The sequence below is a fragment of the Gallus gallus genome, chromosome 4 (genome assembly GCF_016699485.2).
Source record: "Gallus gallus isolate bGalGal1 chromosome 4, bGalGal1.mat.broiler.GRCg7b, whole genome shotgun sequence".
In the NCBI taxonomy this organism is placed as follows: Eukaryota; Metazoa; Chordata; class Aves; order Galliformes; family Phasianidae; genus Gallus; species Gallus gallus.
This window is the reverse complement of record NC_052535.1, coordinates 60,887,814-60,904,385: the sequence shown is the minus strand read 5'-3', so window position 1 is coordinate 60,904,385 and position 16,572 is coordinate 60,887,814. Positions and strand designations below refer to the sequence as shown.

General features: G+C 36.2%; 1 protein-coding gene across 16 annotated transcripts in view; it reads right to left on the bottom strand.

Annotated features, from left to right (window-relative positions):
* KLKB1 (kallikrein B1) overlaps positions 1-10,759 on the bottom strand; it is a 38,326-nt gene extending 27,567 nt beyond the window's left edge. For 11 of the 16 annotated variants that reach the window (XR_005859715.2, XR_005859719.2, XR_005859718.2 and 8 more), the window contains exons 1-11: positions 10,541-10,589; positions 8,282-10,160; positions 8,032-8,194; positions 7,305-7,411; positions 6,061-6,220; positions 5,366-5,475; positions 2,238-2,397; positions 1,370-1,479; positions 1,123-1,282; positions 924-1,039; positions 384-558 (exon numbers count right to left, since the gene is read on the bottom strand). Coding sequence is in view for 7 of the 16 variants with exons in the window: in XM_046940870.1 (XP_046796826.1) it covers positions 384-558; positions 924-1,039; positions 1,123-1,282; positions 1,370-1,479; positions 2,238-2,397; positions 5,366-5,475; positions 6,061-6,220; positions 7,305-7,411; positions 8,032-8,194; positions 8,282-8,414 (1,394 nt within the window). In the remaining 9 variants the exon portion in view is untranslated. Of the gene's footprint in view, positions 1-383; positions 559-923; positions 1,040-1,122; positions 1,283-1,369; positions 1,480-2,237; positions 2,398-5,365; positions 5,476-6,060; positions 6,221-7,304; positions 7,412-8,031; positions 8,195-8,281; positions 10,161-10,540 lie in introns of all 16 variants that reach the window. The other 5 variants (XM_046940872.1, XM_046940874.1, XM_046940873.1 and 2 more) reach the window with 5 other exon arrangements.
* Positions 10,760-16,572: the final 5,813 nt, after the last annotated feature.

Sequence of the window (16,572 nt, the reverse complement as noted above, 5' to 3'; positions counted from 1 at the left end):
GAAAAATCACTGATATATTCTACTTTATATACTTTGAATGACTAACTTAACAACAGATTTTCCTTGGTAATACGATATCACAGTAAGAAAAAGTTCATGTTGCATGAGAAAGTTTACACTCTTGTAGGTATCTATCATCTGCCTTACATGCATTAAAATAATCAGTAGCACAGTACTATGCTACAAAGGGCAAAGTGTGGAGTGCCAATTATGTTAAGAGTACAAACTGACTACCTTAAAATTTCACCTTCTGGTTATATCAAAGTAGTTGATTCTGTTCTAGTTATTTTAATCACTCAGATTTATCTTTCTGAAAGGTGAACCTCAACTAATCACAGATACTGGATGAAAATTTTATGTGTTAATTTACATTTAGGACTCACCTCATGAAACAGTGGGCAGCTGTAAGGATCCACTGGTTACTGATGATAGAGCCTCCACAGAGGTGTCTCTGGCGAGATAGCTTCACATGTAAGCTCACTTGCCAAGGCCATTCACCAGGGGAAGAGTCCGTCCCTCCAATTATCCTAATATTTCTTGAAGAATGCTGCATACATACTACAGAAATAATTGAAAACTGCTTAAAGATAATTGTTATTTGACCAAGAAAAAAGATGTGACTACTGCTAACCTGCAAATAGGAGTCAATCTTAAGCAAAGAACATTAGACATTCTAATCCCTTTACAATTTTTTTTTTAACCATAAAATCCAATTTAAAGAAGTTTACAGGGTACTGTCTGTGTTTGCAGTATGCAGGCTGGACAGACTTCACTTTTTTAGTATACTCTTTATCTTCACAATCTGCCTTGTGATCATCTCTATGCAAGCAATATTCAGAAAAGAAAAAAAAAAAATGGGAGGGCTTAGGTTTCCTGTACCAAAATCAGTTTAAAAATCTCTTTAAAAGGAAAGTTTTATTTACCAGTACTGGCCTTTTTTTTACATAGTCTTAGTGAGTATCCAGAGATCCTTCCTGGACCGTGTTGTATTTCCACTGGAGATCCATTTGAGGACATTCTTAGATGACACTCACACTTTCTGACAATAAATAAATGCAAAGATCCAGTTTATACTTCTTATAGAGAGCGCATACATTAGATGCCTTCCCTAAGAAATCTCACCTTTCCTCATTGCATGCCTCTTGGAGGGGAAAGTAGGTAAAAAATTGGCAGCGGATCATGTCTGTGCAAACCTGCTGACAAGCTCTGTGTCCTTTAGTATAAGTGACATTGAGTTCATCTCCCAGAAAATTCATATGCACGTAAGTGCGAGAATTGCAGGCTGTAAGAATGAGCGTGTTCCAAGCATCAGTAGGTCTATTCATTTCATTAATGCAAGAGTTGAATTTTATTGTAATTTACTTTTTACCAGGAAAGTGTCTTCTGCAATTTAGGAGACCAAAACCTGAAATAGCATTTTCTCGTAACGTAAGTGCCTCTGGTATTCCACTTCTTGATGTTTTCAGGAGGCAAAGATTTCTATAATAAAAATAATAATAATAATAAAAAAAATTAAAAGTAATTGAATTTGTTCTTATATTCTAACATTTATGTTTCAGATACTGGTAAGGGAGAGCTCTTTCTTAAATGTGCTTTTTTTTCCAAAGTTTGTATCAGTAGAAGTATTTCATACGAAAATGAATTCACTGTTAATTTGGAAGCTTCAGTTTCATTGAAATACTATTCTTTCCACCTCTGTTTTCTGTGGACTGTAACTTTTTTGACTCCTCACCGCTAATCATAAAAGAAAGAATTTCAGTCTTTAAAAAGAAATACTTTCAAATCCGGTAGCTTGATTCAAAAGCTTTTCAAGTAAATAACTTAATCCTGCTAGGAAATCAGACATCTCTTGACAATTTTATAAAATTCAGCGTTAAGTTATCAAAACAACATAAAGGCTGTCTCTTTGCCGAACATATCTCTTTTCAGATTAACACCAGATATACAGCTGAAGTACAAGATTCCTGCTCATACCATAGGACAAGTGAAATACCCATAGGAAATTATAAATGTACAGATGCAACACAGTAAAAAAAAAACAAAACAAAAACACAAAACAAAACAAAAACAAAAAACAGCTGTTTTACAGAAAATAAACCTTTAACAATAATTTCCAAGAATATAATAAAAAGGTGATCAAAAAGGCTAAGATTGGGGTTCTTTTTTGTTTGTTTGTTTGTTTCGTCTGGTTGTTTTTTTAAAATATCTTTCAGAGACTTTAAAGTTATCAAATTCACCTTTGGGATTCTATTTGCCATTCCTTGGTGAAGAATGTAAAGAACAAGCAGTTTGGAAAATAAGTACAAATAGTTTGGCAGGCAAAAGTGTCTGGAGTGAAAAAACTTGTGACATTCGTTCCTGAAAATTCTTCGTGTTCAAAAATGTCCATTTGACAATCTGTATAAAACAAGAGAAGAATATCAAAATTCCAAAGCTTCTATGTTGTATCAGAAAGTAAAGGTTTACAGATTGTGCATTCCCATGCTTATTTACATTTTCCCTCCTTTTTGCCTGTCTGGAAAGATAACATCTCACTTTAAACAGAAAACAATTTTTTGAAAACATTTTTAAGTATGTAAACTCATAGAGAGAACTAGAACAGGGGAGAGCTTCAAATTACATGTTAGAATACAGATTTGCTAACCTAATACGGAGAGTTCTAAATTAGGAACAACAGAAATTGACATAGATATACATAGTTAGAAATAAAACTTATAAATTTTGTCAAGGACTAAAATAATTAAAACTTGCATACCTAAGAGGATAATGGAAAGAAGAGGAGGAAAATAATGAGATGATTCTCTTAATTTTATTTATCTAAATGTTATTTCAAAAAGTAGGCAGAGTAAGTATGAGTAACATGCAGTCTTCCCTACAACAGGACCAAAATAACAGAAAGTTGGCAGGGTAATTCCCATAAACAGACTATGGATACAGAAGTCACAGGAAATACCAATGGGTTAAAAAGAAATGAATGAGTTGTATTCTCTGATGATACACTTGAATTCCTAGTTAAAATCCTTATGCAACAATAAAAAGGGGGAAAAATGCAGCACCATTCTTAGAAGTAAGAAGCCATAGAACTGGACTTGGTGGAAGCAGAGAACCTCCACTGCTGAGAAAGGACAGTAGCTGAGCTGACACCACCCGGTTAGTTATAGAAACATACTGGAAGCATCTTATTACAAAAGAGGGAAAAAAACAGTAAAATGGAGAGGCAAATCTTAATCTGACTTCTGTTAGTATGATGTGATTTATAAATTTGAAAATAAAACCATAAACATGAAAAGAGCACAATAGAGGTCATTCATTACACAATAGAAAGAACAAAGAAAAAAGAATCTGAAGACTAGAAAATAAAGGTCAATTAATTCTGACAATTAGTAGGAAAGATCCCATGTTAAGGACTGAATAGAGTTCAGGAGAACAAATACCATTTTAAGGAAATGATATTTAAAGCAGAAATGTGAATCTGGAAGTATATGGATACTAATCATGATTTCAGCAATCACCAGTTCAATATTCAGTGACCTCAAGGAAGGAACTTTATAAAAGGCAAAATGTAAGACAAATTGCTATGGACAAGTAAGAGCATGAGTGCATAAGAACAAAATCAGAAACGCAAAGACAGAAAATGAAAGGGCAAGTAGCAAGAAACATTCTCAGAAGAAAAAAGTGTATCCAGTGTCAATGACTTAGGATTAGGAAAGGAGTCTGGGTTCTGCTCAGGAGAGAAGTTAATGACAAAGGACACAAAAAAGGCTACAGAACTTCCTTTTTTTAACATCTCACTGTCATGAAAACAAACTGCAATTAGATGGACGACATTACTGAGCAAAGGAAAGAGAACAAGGAACAGGAAATACACAAATCTCATAATACTGGTGAATTTAGTGTTCTTAGACTGAATGAATCTCAGTTTCTTGGTGGTTTCACTTTTGATGTATACAGAGGATTGCAAAGGATTTGAAAGGGGAAGCTTAGTATCTGTTTTTAAAATTATGAAGCTGGACCATGAACAATGTAGGATTAGTCAGTCTAAATAGCCAGAAATAAACTAGAACAAGTATTCAAGTATACCCATTTCAGGCATTTGGAACACAACAAGGCAGAAGATGACACTGAGACTTTACTAATTTATTAGACATACCTCTGTCTGAACAAATGACCTCATTACCCGATAGTACTGTCTAGGCTTTTATAGCCTTATGATTTATTCCTTCTTTCTTTCTCTCTCTCTCTCTCTCTCTCTCTCTAAATCCTTGCCTTTTTTGCAACACGCGCACACACACACACACACACACACAGAATGAAAAGACGGATAGGAACAAGACTGAATTTCACATGCATTCAGAAATTTCTATTTTATTTGTCATGGATCATTAATTTCATGTTACCACACGTCCTTGATAAATTCTCCAATGGTCTTTGATTTATTTCATTTTATAGTATCTGAATATCATATTGCTTGTGTTTATGCTACAGTCCCCCTGATCCTTCTCAAAGTCTATCAACAGGACGCTCCTGGCTACTGTGATTTTTCTTCTAACTATAAACACATGACTTACTAGCATATCTTAATGTAGCATTTTGGAGGAAAATCTCTCTGTTCTTTCTCAGAGAGCAAGGGAGAAGGAGAAAGAGAGAAAAACCCGATTTTCTTCTCCTTACAAATATTTTTCTTCCTTTTTTATTCTTCACTATTCGTTTTTCTTTAAATATCTTCATTGTTAGGATCTGAATCAACTACTTTTTCAATATTTTGCAGTGATTATTAGTCTCGTGAGACTAGAAGAGTCTGAATAAAACTGAATACATTCAGTTAAAAGTAAAATATAATCACACAGTTTGATATTGCACTCCAGAGAGTTTCTCCTGAGTAATGATTACAAGAATGATCACAAACATTGCTTTTATCAAAAATACCAACAAACAGAACTGTACATTCATATTAGTCAGTTGTATTGCAAAGCTGCACATCCTCATTAAAAACCTCTTGAAGTATATATGGTATACTAACAGAATTTAGAAAGATTTACACTTCTCTTGTTCTTTGACTTAGATGGGATTCTATCTGTCATTTTTTTTTTATCTATGGTGCAAAGGTAAGATGCTAAGAGTCATCAGGTTAATCTTATGAAAGAATTCTTCGCATCATCAAAGTAAACAGAACCTTTTGTAAGACAGAATAATACAGTGGAAAAAAAGCTGTTTTGTGCCTAAGAGTACTAACTATACTTCAAATAATATGTTTATATTATAATTATTTTAAGTCACAAAACATTTTTGCATGTCAGAGAGACTACACCTCATCATCCATAACACTTGAACCTAAACTGAATCAACAGATATTGTAAGCAGTTACCTAATTCAGAAAGCTGACATGGCTTTAAGGAGAATCCAGACACAACCTCATCAAGCACCCTTATGCTGGTTGGAGTTCCTAAACTGGTATGTTTCAAGAAGCATTTTTCACTGAGTGATAAAGAATAAAGAAAGTAGTAAGACAACAGGCCATCTTCCTTGGTCTACATCATTCTTCTGTTTCCATGAGTCCTACCATAGTGCCCACTTTGCTCATGGGCCAGAGCAACATCCAGCCTCCAGAAAAATTGTCAAATAGGGAATGGATACAACTGAATAACATTCTGTAAAATCAAGCAAGCTGACAGCTCAAAAATAGTCCAAGTACAAATGAAAGAATTTCCCTGGCTGCATTAATGATGCCATTTTGAAAGCATTAAGCAGAGTAAGATTTGACAGAGCAATGCCGCTGCATAGTTGCCAATATAATTTGCATTTCAATATCTCCAGAACTTTTAAATTGTTTTCAGTTCTATGATAATCAAGCTTGCCTTTCTCATCAACCGACTTGCCTTTCTCATCGAACTAACTTACTGAAGATATTTTCCTAACTGTAAGCTTGAATAAACATTACAAGGATAACTAGTCAAAGAAAAACTCATTTTCTTGAATAAATTCTCTCACCTCTGACTATTTTGAGATTGACTGTACTAAAGCACAGCACCATCTAAGTACAGGGATCAAACACGTATTTACCGAAAGCTTGCATCGTGATATGTTCCTGGGGCGTATGTAAAAAAATGACAGCGTTTGTCATTGGTGCATCTTTTTTGGCACTGTTGATAGCTGTCAGCCACACTAACGTCATAATTTACCCCTTGCATATCCAATCCTACGTAGACATCTGGACTGCAAGCTGTGAAAAAAAAAGGAATAGATAAAGTTCCAAAAATATTCTCATACTCTCTTTTCCCTCCAAAACAATAACAGTTCATAAGACACAGCCATTATTCTGATGTCACTGCCTGTGCTCACTGTTGCATTTTGCATATACTTACTAAAAACAAAATCAAAAGTATAGGCATAACATGTCAGAGTAAAAACGAACAGACTTTGACACTGTCTCTATCCACACCAAGACCATGATGAGGTTAATCATAAAGAAACTCAAGATCAACACTAAAACATGTACTATTCTATTTCCAAATTTTTACAGCAGTACAAAATACCAAATCTGTCCATCTAAGCAATAGCCATCTCCCGTTTGAGCCAGAAGATTCAATTTATACTCCACAGAGGTAGGACTGTGAACATGGAATTTGAAATACTTTTCCCACAAAGGATGAAGGTTTTACATCTCAGGCAGTATGATCTCTTCACAGAACATGACTCAGCCAACCATTGGTGGAGTTTTTAAACACATATGAATAGATTTTTATTTTAGTGATATTAGCATGATTCTAATGTAACTCCTGTGAAATACATTATCTAAAGAATATGAAAAATAACATCCCATTAAAACTTACTATTTTGATCTAAATCTATGCAGAAATATAAATGTGACAGAAAGCTGACAGAAAAGGGATTTTAAAAGACTTGAATGCTTTGGAACACATGTTCTAGTCAGAAGCAAACACAACCGATCTGTCAATAACTGCAATGGAAAACTCATATAAAGTAAAACCCTCTTAACCCTTTAAATTAATCTTTGGAACTGGAGGTATCAGTTAAATGTCTCCCTCATTTGCCTCTAGCAAATGAAACGCTGACAGCAGGAGTTTGCCTTGACTAGGAAGCCTCACTGGAGGATAACTGGGGTTGAAGGATGAAACCAGCACCAGATATTTGTGTTATGTTTGAAAGAGATAGGGCAAAAGACATACAAGTCACTGCTTGGCCACCTCCTGATTCTGTTCCTGTTTTCAAAATGCTGATTCTCTAACACATCTGCAATGTGATATAGAACACAGAATTCATACATATGGATAACTGTATCTTACCACTAATTTTGATGTTGCATTGTTTTAAAGAATGTCCAGAAAAAGCTCCTTCCATCTTCACTTTTGGTAGCATTTCAGTATCACTGTCTTTTAAGTAGCAGGAGAACCTGTTTTAAAAGGGAGCAATTCACAATTTTGCAGTATAACGCAATACTCCCTCATTGTTTCTCAAGTAAAACACAGGCTGTACTTTATTCCTCAACATGAAAACGAAAACAAGTTCAGTTTAAAAAAAGACAAGGTTGGAACTAGCATGCTTGGTGATAGATGAGCATACATGGTGTGTATGGGATCAACAGGGTTTGGAGACAGAAACACAGCAGGCACAGAGAGGGAAGGCAGCCTCACCTCAGGCTATTGAAATTCCTAATCTCTTAATTGAAAGAAAAATATGCTAAAGAGAGTGGATGGGGTGACGGGTAAAGGAAGTGACAACTGGAAACGTAAAATTGGCCACATTGTCCCTCGAGTAAATAAGTGGCATGGAGGAAAGAATGCACAGTGATGCTATTTGCTTGGAGGGGTTGGTAAGCAGGTATGAAAGATTAGATGTTGCCAAATTTAATCATTCAGAGTTCAACAAATACCCTTTTATGTCATCAGTTTAACATGACATAGTCTTCCAAAGCAACCCTGTAGCCTTCACTGCATGCCCATGTTCTGTCAGAATATTACCAAGTTCCTAGGATTATCACAGCAAAAAGCCATAAGAATATTAACATATTACCTCTGTGCAGGATCTTTAGTCCATGTCACTGGCAAATATGTGAAGAACAGGCAGGTAGGATGGTAAGTACAAACTATTTGACAGTAATTGGCACTTGGTGTGAAAACCGTAGTGAGGTCTCCTCCTTGAAAGTAAGTATTTTCATAGATCTGCGTCACACATTCTGATATGAAATAACAAAACGAGTAAATTTTCAGAGATGTGGGTATGGACAGCTCATGAGAGGGTGAAGACACTGCACCTTATTTACCATTTTTTTGCAGGAGTAGACCCCTATGGCAGGAAAAGAAAGCAAGCGGGGGGAGTGGCACAGCTCCTCCCAGAGTATCATTCCTGCTCTCCACCCTGGTAAAACAGAAACCCTCTGGTGTCTCTCGCCCCATTCTCAAGGCTGTAGGAAAGCAGCTTGAGTGGTGGCAGATGCCCTAGGATTAGGATAGGCCTTGAGGTGATGATCCTTCACAGCAGATCTAAGGAGCAGCAAAAGCATTTTCCAAGGGAGACAGGTACAGGGAGCCATTAAGAGGAAAATCAGGAGAAGGATGTACAGATGGCAAAAGGAGTTAGAAAATACAAGAAGGTAGTCCAATTGTTGGGGGGTTTTTTGAGGTCAGATTCCTAGCTAGTGCCATGTGTGAAACTATTTCAGTGGTTCTCAGCTTTTTATAAACTTCCTTCCTTTCAACTTGCCTTGAACCCTGTCCAACTTGCTACAGGACAAACAAATAAATAAATAAGAATATAGTGCTACAAGAGCACTCTCAGGAATCAACCAGAACCAAAATATGCTGGATTACCACCTTGGATCTGCAGGAATATCTTGTGAATCCCATACTGAATTCTCTGTAATTAAATCTGTTCACACTGCATGGCTTTGTCAATGACACGAAGATATCTAACTGGCAACCACATCTTGTCTTTCTAAATCATGGAATTACTCAGATCTCGATGTTAAAGCACAAGAGGACTGGCTTCAGAGAGGAGCGCACACACTCCTTGTATTTGTCCCTGTCAGTTGGTAGAAAATACATTAATTTTTATTATTGGATCTACAGAAGTTCTCTTTCTGAGCTAAAAGATGAAGAGGAAATTTTCTATTTTTACAGACTGAAAAGAAACCCAACTGAAAAGATTTCATCTAACTTCTTAATCTGTCACTATAAAGATAGTATATTGTATCAAAAGCTATGTAAGATTAAAACAAATGCAAAGAACATATTGGATTTTACAATTTTAAAATACTGCAAGAAGATTTTTTTGGTAAATACGTTTATAATCTGTACTAAGAAATTCAGTGTCTACTGCAACAATGTAAAATTTATCAACAAAAAATTGACAAAGTAACAAATTACTGGCAATGTTTGCTAAATCTGCTAATATTTTTTTAAGTTAGTCTTTTATTAATATGAAATTTGAACTTTAAAAATATCTGGATCCTCAAAAATTTTCTAAGATCTTAGTCTTCTTAAATTTCAATCCAGGTAAAATATTTCTGAAATAACACTACAGTAGTCAAACAGACTTTGCTAAAAAAAAAAAAAAAAAAAAAAAAAAAAAAAAAGTTAATTATCTCATTGTCCACTGAGAAAATGCTTAACATATTACTAAACAAACTCTGTTGGGCATTGGTTATAATCTTCTGGCACACGGAATTTCAGGGAAATGCAATGTGAGTTTTTGTAGTTTACTTCTGCTAGCCAAAGTAAATCATTAACGCATACTGACGTTGAAAAACACAGTCACTGCAGACTTCAGCACTGACACTAATCACTGTCAGCAAAGCCTACTAAAAACTTCCATCCCTAATAGTCAGAATCAAAAGATTAGAAACTTCCACTCCCCTTTGAGTTACCCAGACTTAATACAGTGCAACCCCACTCTTTTGGGACCAGGTTGCTTATACCAATATGTGCTCCCCTTCCAAAATCATGCTGCTCTGTAGCTCTACCTCATTTCACTCCATGTACAAATACATATTCAGATCATTTTGAATATTACTCTTTTTAACCGCTCCTTCCTAGAAGACTTGTGTTACTCTATACCAATCTTAGGAATTATATATTGACTTACCGCTGTAAACTGAAGCAAATAAGAAAATGAAATAAAAAGTCTGATAAATCCAAATCATCCTAAAAAACAAAACAAAACAAACAACAACAAAAACAACAAAGATTATTGACACTTGGAGAATTTCTGCTTTGTTTCACAGCAGTGTGTTTATTCTTGCATAGACGGAGAGCAATATTCCATTAGAATATCACCAATCTCAACTCTGTCCTTGTAGTTAATTGAGTACTACTACCAACACCGCAAATAAATAACTTCACACTCACTACTTTTGGTGCATACTATACAAAGTTTAAATTTATCTTTTTTTTTCATGTTAAATTCAAGCTGAGAAAGAATCAAATAAACCAACCACACCACAGAATCCACAGAGATCAACATCTACTGCCTTGTGTCTATGAAAACCTTCCTCAAAATATCAGTTGCAATAATTGTTACATACCTGAACATACAGCAGGTCTGTGCGAGTGGATAAAGTTTAAGTTCCTCTTAGAAAAAAAAAAAGAAAAAAAAAACATATTGTTAACTGTTTGTGTTAAATATTACTGTGCCTGCAATGCTAACTTGTCTTTGATGTTTACTTTGAAGAGGTGCTCATTCTGTCAACACTGTTACTGACCTTGGGCAGCATTTTCAGAGTGTATACAGCCAGCACCACACTGAAATCAAAACGCAGGGTTTACACTGTATAAGCATTTCCCTTTTGAAAACCTTGTACAACAAAAGGTGACTTCCTGGTGCAGAACAGCCAGCCTCTGCTGTTAGCATTAGAACCATTAGAACAAGTTTTACTGCAGCCCTTTCTACACTGTGTTTCTCTTTTATTGTTACATGCAGCTCACAGCTTCTTCAGTTTTCTGGAAACCAGAAAATAAATCCACAACTGTTTGCATGTTTCATAGATTAGAAATGTAAGTGCAACAACAAGAAGTCACACTTAGTTTATAGCTGATCTAAATTACCTATTTTGATTTCCAGAATTATTTTAAATTTGTGAAACAAAAAGAAAAAAAAAATCAATATAAAAACTTCCAAATCTAAAAAAAATTTCATTTCTAAGTGAAATTGCCAAAGGAAGAGCTTTCCCCCATTCTTCCTCTTTCTTCTTTTCTTTTAGACTAAATATTTTAGCAACATAGATGTGCTCTGCTCAAAATGTGCCAATATCACAGCAGCTGTGATCCTTTTAAGCAAGTTGATCATAGAATCAAAGAATGATTTGGGTTTGGGTTGGAAGGATCTTAGAGATCATCTTTTTATAACTCCCTTGCCATGGGTAAGAACACCTCCCACTAGATCAAGTTGCTCAAATCCCCACCCAAACTGGTCTTGAACACCTCCAGGGTGACTGAAATGACCTCCCTATGACCAGTATGCCAGTAAGGCCTCCAGATCCTCCTTACAGAAGAAGAGCTATCCTGAGGACTCCTCATGCCTTCCTCTGCATCAGCTTGCTTTGTCATCATACACTTGTAGAAGAGGGCTCAAACACTTTCAGTACAACTGCACTTGTATTTATCTGCTCTATTCTGGTTTGTGTGCCACAGTGACAAGGGAGAGTGGTGGAAGGATTTATTGCAAAACACAATGATAACTTATTTCTGTAACATGAGGAGTTTATAATACCTATAGAATTCTGATCTCCGTCAGCTCAGATGAGATTTTTCAACATTTAAGACATAGAATTTTCACAATTCTGAATGTAATAAAAAACACTATCATGTATCCAAATTTTTTAAACATAACAAGCTGAGTTCACATGTATTCAATTAAAAATAACATATTCAATTAAAATAATAATGCTTGCTTCCTCTTTTGGGCATAGAGAGGGAGGCATTAAACTTGGTGGCCAAAAGTTTTTAAAACTGCTCTCCAAAGGCTTTTAATTTTCAACTGAGAAACTGTGCAGTGTTATTTCAGTTTCAGTTCATTATCAACTCATTAGGAAAAAAAAAAAAAAGAAAAAGCAAAACAAAACAAAAACCCATAAAAGCTTTTGGAAAATATAGGGATGTAACTCAAATGGGCAGAAAAAGATGGAAGAATCATGATGAATTTCACCAAGACTATGTGTCTCGTCATAAAATATGCAATCATATACATCTACTGAAAATTTCTGTATTATATTGTTTCTATAATCTGTAGCTAATAAATCTGTCTTAGGAAAAGGAACCCTTTGGTGATAGTTGCTTGTTTCATAAGCGAATCAGTGGGGGAAAAAAGAAAGAGAGAAAAAAAAAAAAGACTTCCTTAAAGCAGCAGTTATTAAATATATATACTACATTCCTTCCAAAAGTATATATCATTTTAACTACATCTGAGTGTACATCAGTTGGATGCGATGATGAAACTGAAAAATAAGACAGTAATGCTATTCAAAGGGAATCACAAGTACATTCACTTTGGAATAAAAAGGCATTTTCTCTCAGGGGACCTCTTGTACCCACATGACCAACATTGCCTTGTTTACTCTGGTGAACTTTTACTCAAACTGACAGAGTTGTACCTCTGTACAGAGAAAACGCGCTATGAACAACTTGCTCCTGAATAAATTTATAGAACCATAGAATGGTTTGGGTCGGAAGGGATCTTTAAGATCAGCTAGTTCCAATCCTCTGCTATAGGCTGGGATACCTCTCACTAGATCAGGTTGCTCAATGCCCCAGCCTGACTTTGAATGCTCCCAGGGAGGGGGCATTTACAACCTTGCTGGGCAACCTGCTCCAGCATCTCACAAAATTCACAGTAAAGAATTTCTTCCTAATATCTAGTCTAAATCTACCCTCTTTCTGTTTAAAACCATTTCCCCTTGTCTGTCACTACATGCCCTTATAAAAAGTCCCTCCCCAGCTTTTCTGTAGGCCCCCTTCAGGTACTGGAAGCCACTATAAGGTCCCCATGGAGCCTTTTCTTCTTGAGACTGAAGACCCCCAGCTCTCTCAGCCTGTCCTCATAGGGGAGGTGCTCCAGCCCTCTGATCATCATCATGAAGCAGGTCCAGAGGAGGGCCAACAACTCAATGTCATTTTGTGTGCTGAGAGTCCCAGAACTGGATACAGTACTCCAGCTGGAGTCTTAGGAGAGCAGAGTAGAGGGGCAGAATCACATCCCTTGACCTGCAGGTCACATTTCTCTTGATGTTACCCAGGACACAGTTGGCTTTCTGGGCTGCAAGCACACATGGCCAGCTCATGTTGACTCTTCCATCAACCGACACCCTCAAATCCTTCTCATCAGGGCTGCTCTCAAGCCATTCTCTGCTCAACCTCTATCTGTGCTTGGGATTGTCCTGACCCAGGTGCAGGACCTTGCACTTGGCCTGGTTGAATTTCATGAGGTTGGTATGGGCCCACCTCTCAAGTCTTTCCAGGTCCCTCTGGATAGCATCCCTTCCCTCACACATTTCTTATACCAATCTTATAACTCAAAAAGCATCTTCAAGATCAGAAAGGATATACCTCAGAGATGTGAATCTAGCCTCTGTGATGGGACATCCTATAGTCAAGATGTGGAATAAGATGAAGAGAATCTCAGAGGGAATGAGGAAAGGCACCAGCAAAACAGAAACTGCACAAGGTCACATTTCCACATGCCTTTGCACATATCCTCCTACCTGAATGAAGGTGCTATAATAGCACAACAAATATGGTTCTGAATGCTGCAGCAAAAAAAAAAAAAGCAATAGAGTATTCTAAAATATTCCCTCTGCATCTTTAATTCTGTGTATTAAGAATTTTATAAACGCTAAAATGCAATAGCAAATGCTGCTAAAAAAAAAGCTCTAACAATTAAAACTAAAATTCTCCTTATTTGATGAAAAATTGCATCTGTATCTGTGCATTACTTAAGTAAAGAACCAGTTTTCTCACTATGCCAAAGTTTTTAGTTAGAATAGGTTAGAATAGTTAGAAGAGGTTAGAATACTGGCTAGAATAAGAACTTTCCATTTTTGTGGAAAATGCTGAATTGCAGATTACGTTGAAATAAAAGCAACGTGGAAATCCATTTACTGAAATTACATATCCTAGATATACAGCTCAAAAATATCTGCACATATCTGTCTTCCTAGATATACAGCTTAGAAATACCTGCACATCAGATATCAAAAAATAAAACAACGCAAGACCAAATTCAGGACCACAGAAAAAAATAGCAAGAAACAATAAATAACAAATCACTTATGTGTTTGCTTTGTAAATTTTTTCCTGTTGATTTGATCTATTTAAAGATAGATGCGATTTCTTTCTAACAGAGAATTACATAGTCCTACCCCAGTAATTGCTTCTTGCAGCTAAAACACCTGATGCTTGTCACTGTTAGACATTGAAGTAGAAAGAGAACATTTCAACATAGCAAAGGGTCCCAGTGACTTGACCAGGCCCTGTACATCTTGGCCAATAACAATCATCAAAGAATAACTCTTGGCTGCGTGTGTCCTTGAACTACTATCCTGCAAGTCAGGTTTGCAAGCTTGGGTGTGTTTCTTTTCCCTCAACATATTCTGCATTTCCAGCAAACAACTTTCATCACCACAGGTGGTGCAATACCAATGTGAATCAGAAAAGCTCATTTGTCTAGGAGAAGATAATTATATTTAGCAGAAAAATCCTATTTTCCAAAGGGTATAAAATTTTGTTTAGAAAAATGGGTTAATTTAGCTTTTAATCCATACAAACCAAGGAGATCATCTTCAAATATTACCTGCATATGAACGGAGGCAATAAGCTGAGACATTTGCAAAGGTTTAGCACCAATATAAATTCTAGGAGGGGAACTGGGGTAGAATCCACCCAAGGCTCTTCGAGTCTTCTACCTGCTGGCAGAGGACTAACAGGGAGATGCCATTTTAAAATCACAAAAAGCAAGAGGATCCATATGCATCAGGGTACTAACTTCTACACATGAGTTTCTGTCTTCTGCTGTATAAGGATTAAGTTCAAGAAGGTGTCCAGTTAGCCACATCTTTTCCATTTCCAGCATGTGTCCCAAAAGCAATTGTCAGCAGCCCAAAAAGCAGCCCTAGAGGCACTATAAATAAGCACTAAGAAGTCACATAAAGGGTCTGTAGTCAGTTTTCTTCGTAAAAGTCACATCTGTCAATTCAGAAATAGTCACACAATCTTGTTTAGTGATACCTGCAGAAAGTTGTGTCCTTTCTGCCACCATAAGAAAGTGTTCTTTCTATGAACCGAGGCTATCATCTCTTCACAGAAGACAGTTATATTGCAGAAGCAGCCATATCACCCATCATTGACATCACTGAGGTTAATCTCAGGAGTTAATGCTCAGGAGTAACACGGCTTTGTTTTAGAATTCAGCCACTGACTTCAGATCCAAGCATTAGCAGATACCCAGCCATCAGAACCAAATCACAAACATCTCTGTACTTGTAGTTTTTAAACACAATCTTCCATTGTTCCTTTACTTCGTTGGGAAACCTGGCACGGTTGCACTAAATGCTTAAGTCTTACATTTCTTTTTGTCTGGTTTTTTTTGTTTGTTTTGTTTTTAAAAGACTATCTGTAACCAACAAAAAGACACCACATGACTCAGGTTAATAAGAACACATGCTGCACACAACACACAGGGTTTAACATCTACCCTGGAAGCAGAAAATTCCTGTTCTTTCAGCATTTATTCCCTCAATATTTATTTCCTTAGCAACTACATTTTTCTTCAGAGCAGCTTTCATGGCAAAAGATGAGATGTCGCTGCCTTTTTTCAAGAACACAGGGAACTACATCAGTCCTGGCAAAGAATGCAAAATGGTGTTTGTGTAGACAGGTTATTTCCTTATTGAAAGGATTGTTACAGAGTGGTAAATTTTGAAAATTGTTTCCACAAAATAGATCTCATAGAAGAAAAGTCTGCAGGTGGCTTTAGCATTGTGCTTTCACATGTTTTCACATTAAATCAAGTGGATTAGAATACCAGAATGAATAGAGGAATAATCAGGAATAGATAACCCTTAACAGAAGTCTGCTTTTCTCTATTTTACAGTTGCCTATTCCTTCAAAAGGCAAAGCCTCCTAGTGACAAAATTTGGAAGAAGGAAGAAATTATTTAAGTTCAATTAACCTCTGGATGCAACTATTAATTCAAAGTTGATATTGGTTATGAAACTTTAATACCATTCAATAAGTCAACAAATCATACATCTCTCTTGATTTCATATGGTGTGAAACAAATACAGCAGTCTCTGTAGGGGTAAGCTGTTGCATTTTCAAAGGAAAGAAAGATCAAACTGATGCCCTCAGGCTGGCTAGGCACTTCTCTCTTTGTGTACCTAAATACATTCGAGGAACTAAGAAAAAAAACGAAAAAGTACATTTTTTTTTCTATGAACTTCTGAGATGGTTGCTAACAAAAATGCTTGAGAAATATTTTTTTAGCTACATAATATATTTGCTTCTCTGCTCACCAAAGAGGTCCTATGCTGTTCTGTCATTGTATCACCTCAGAGAGCTGCTTGAG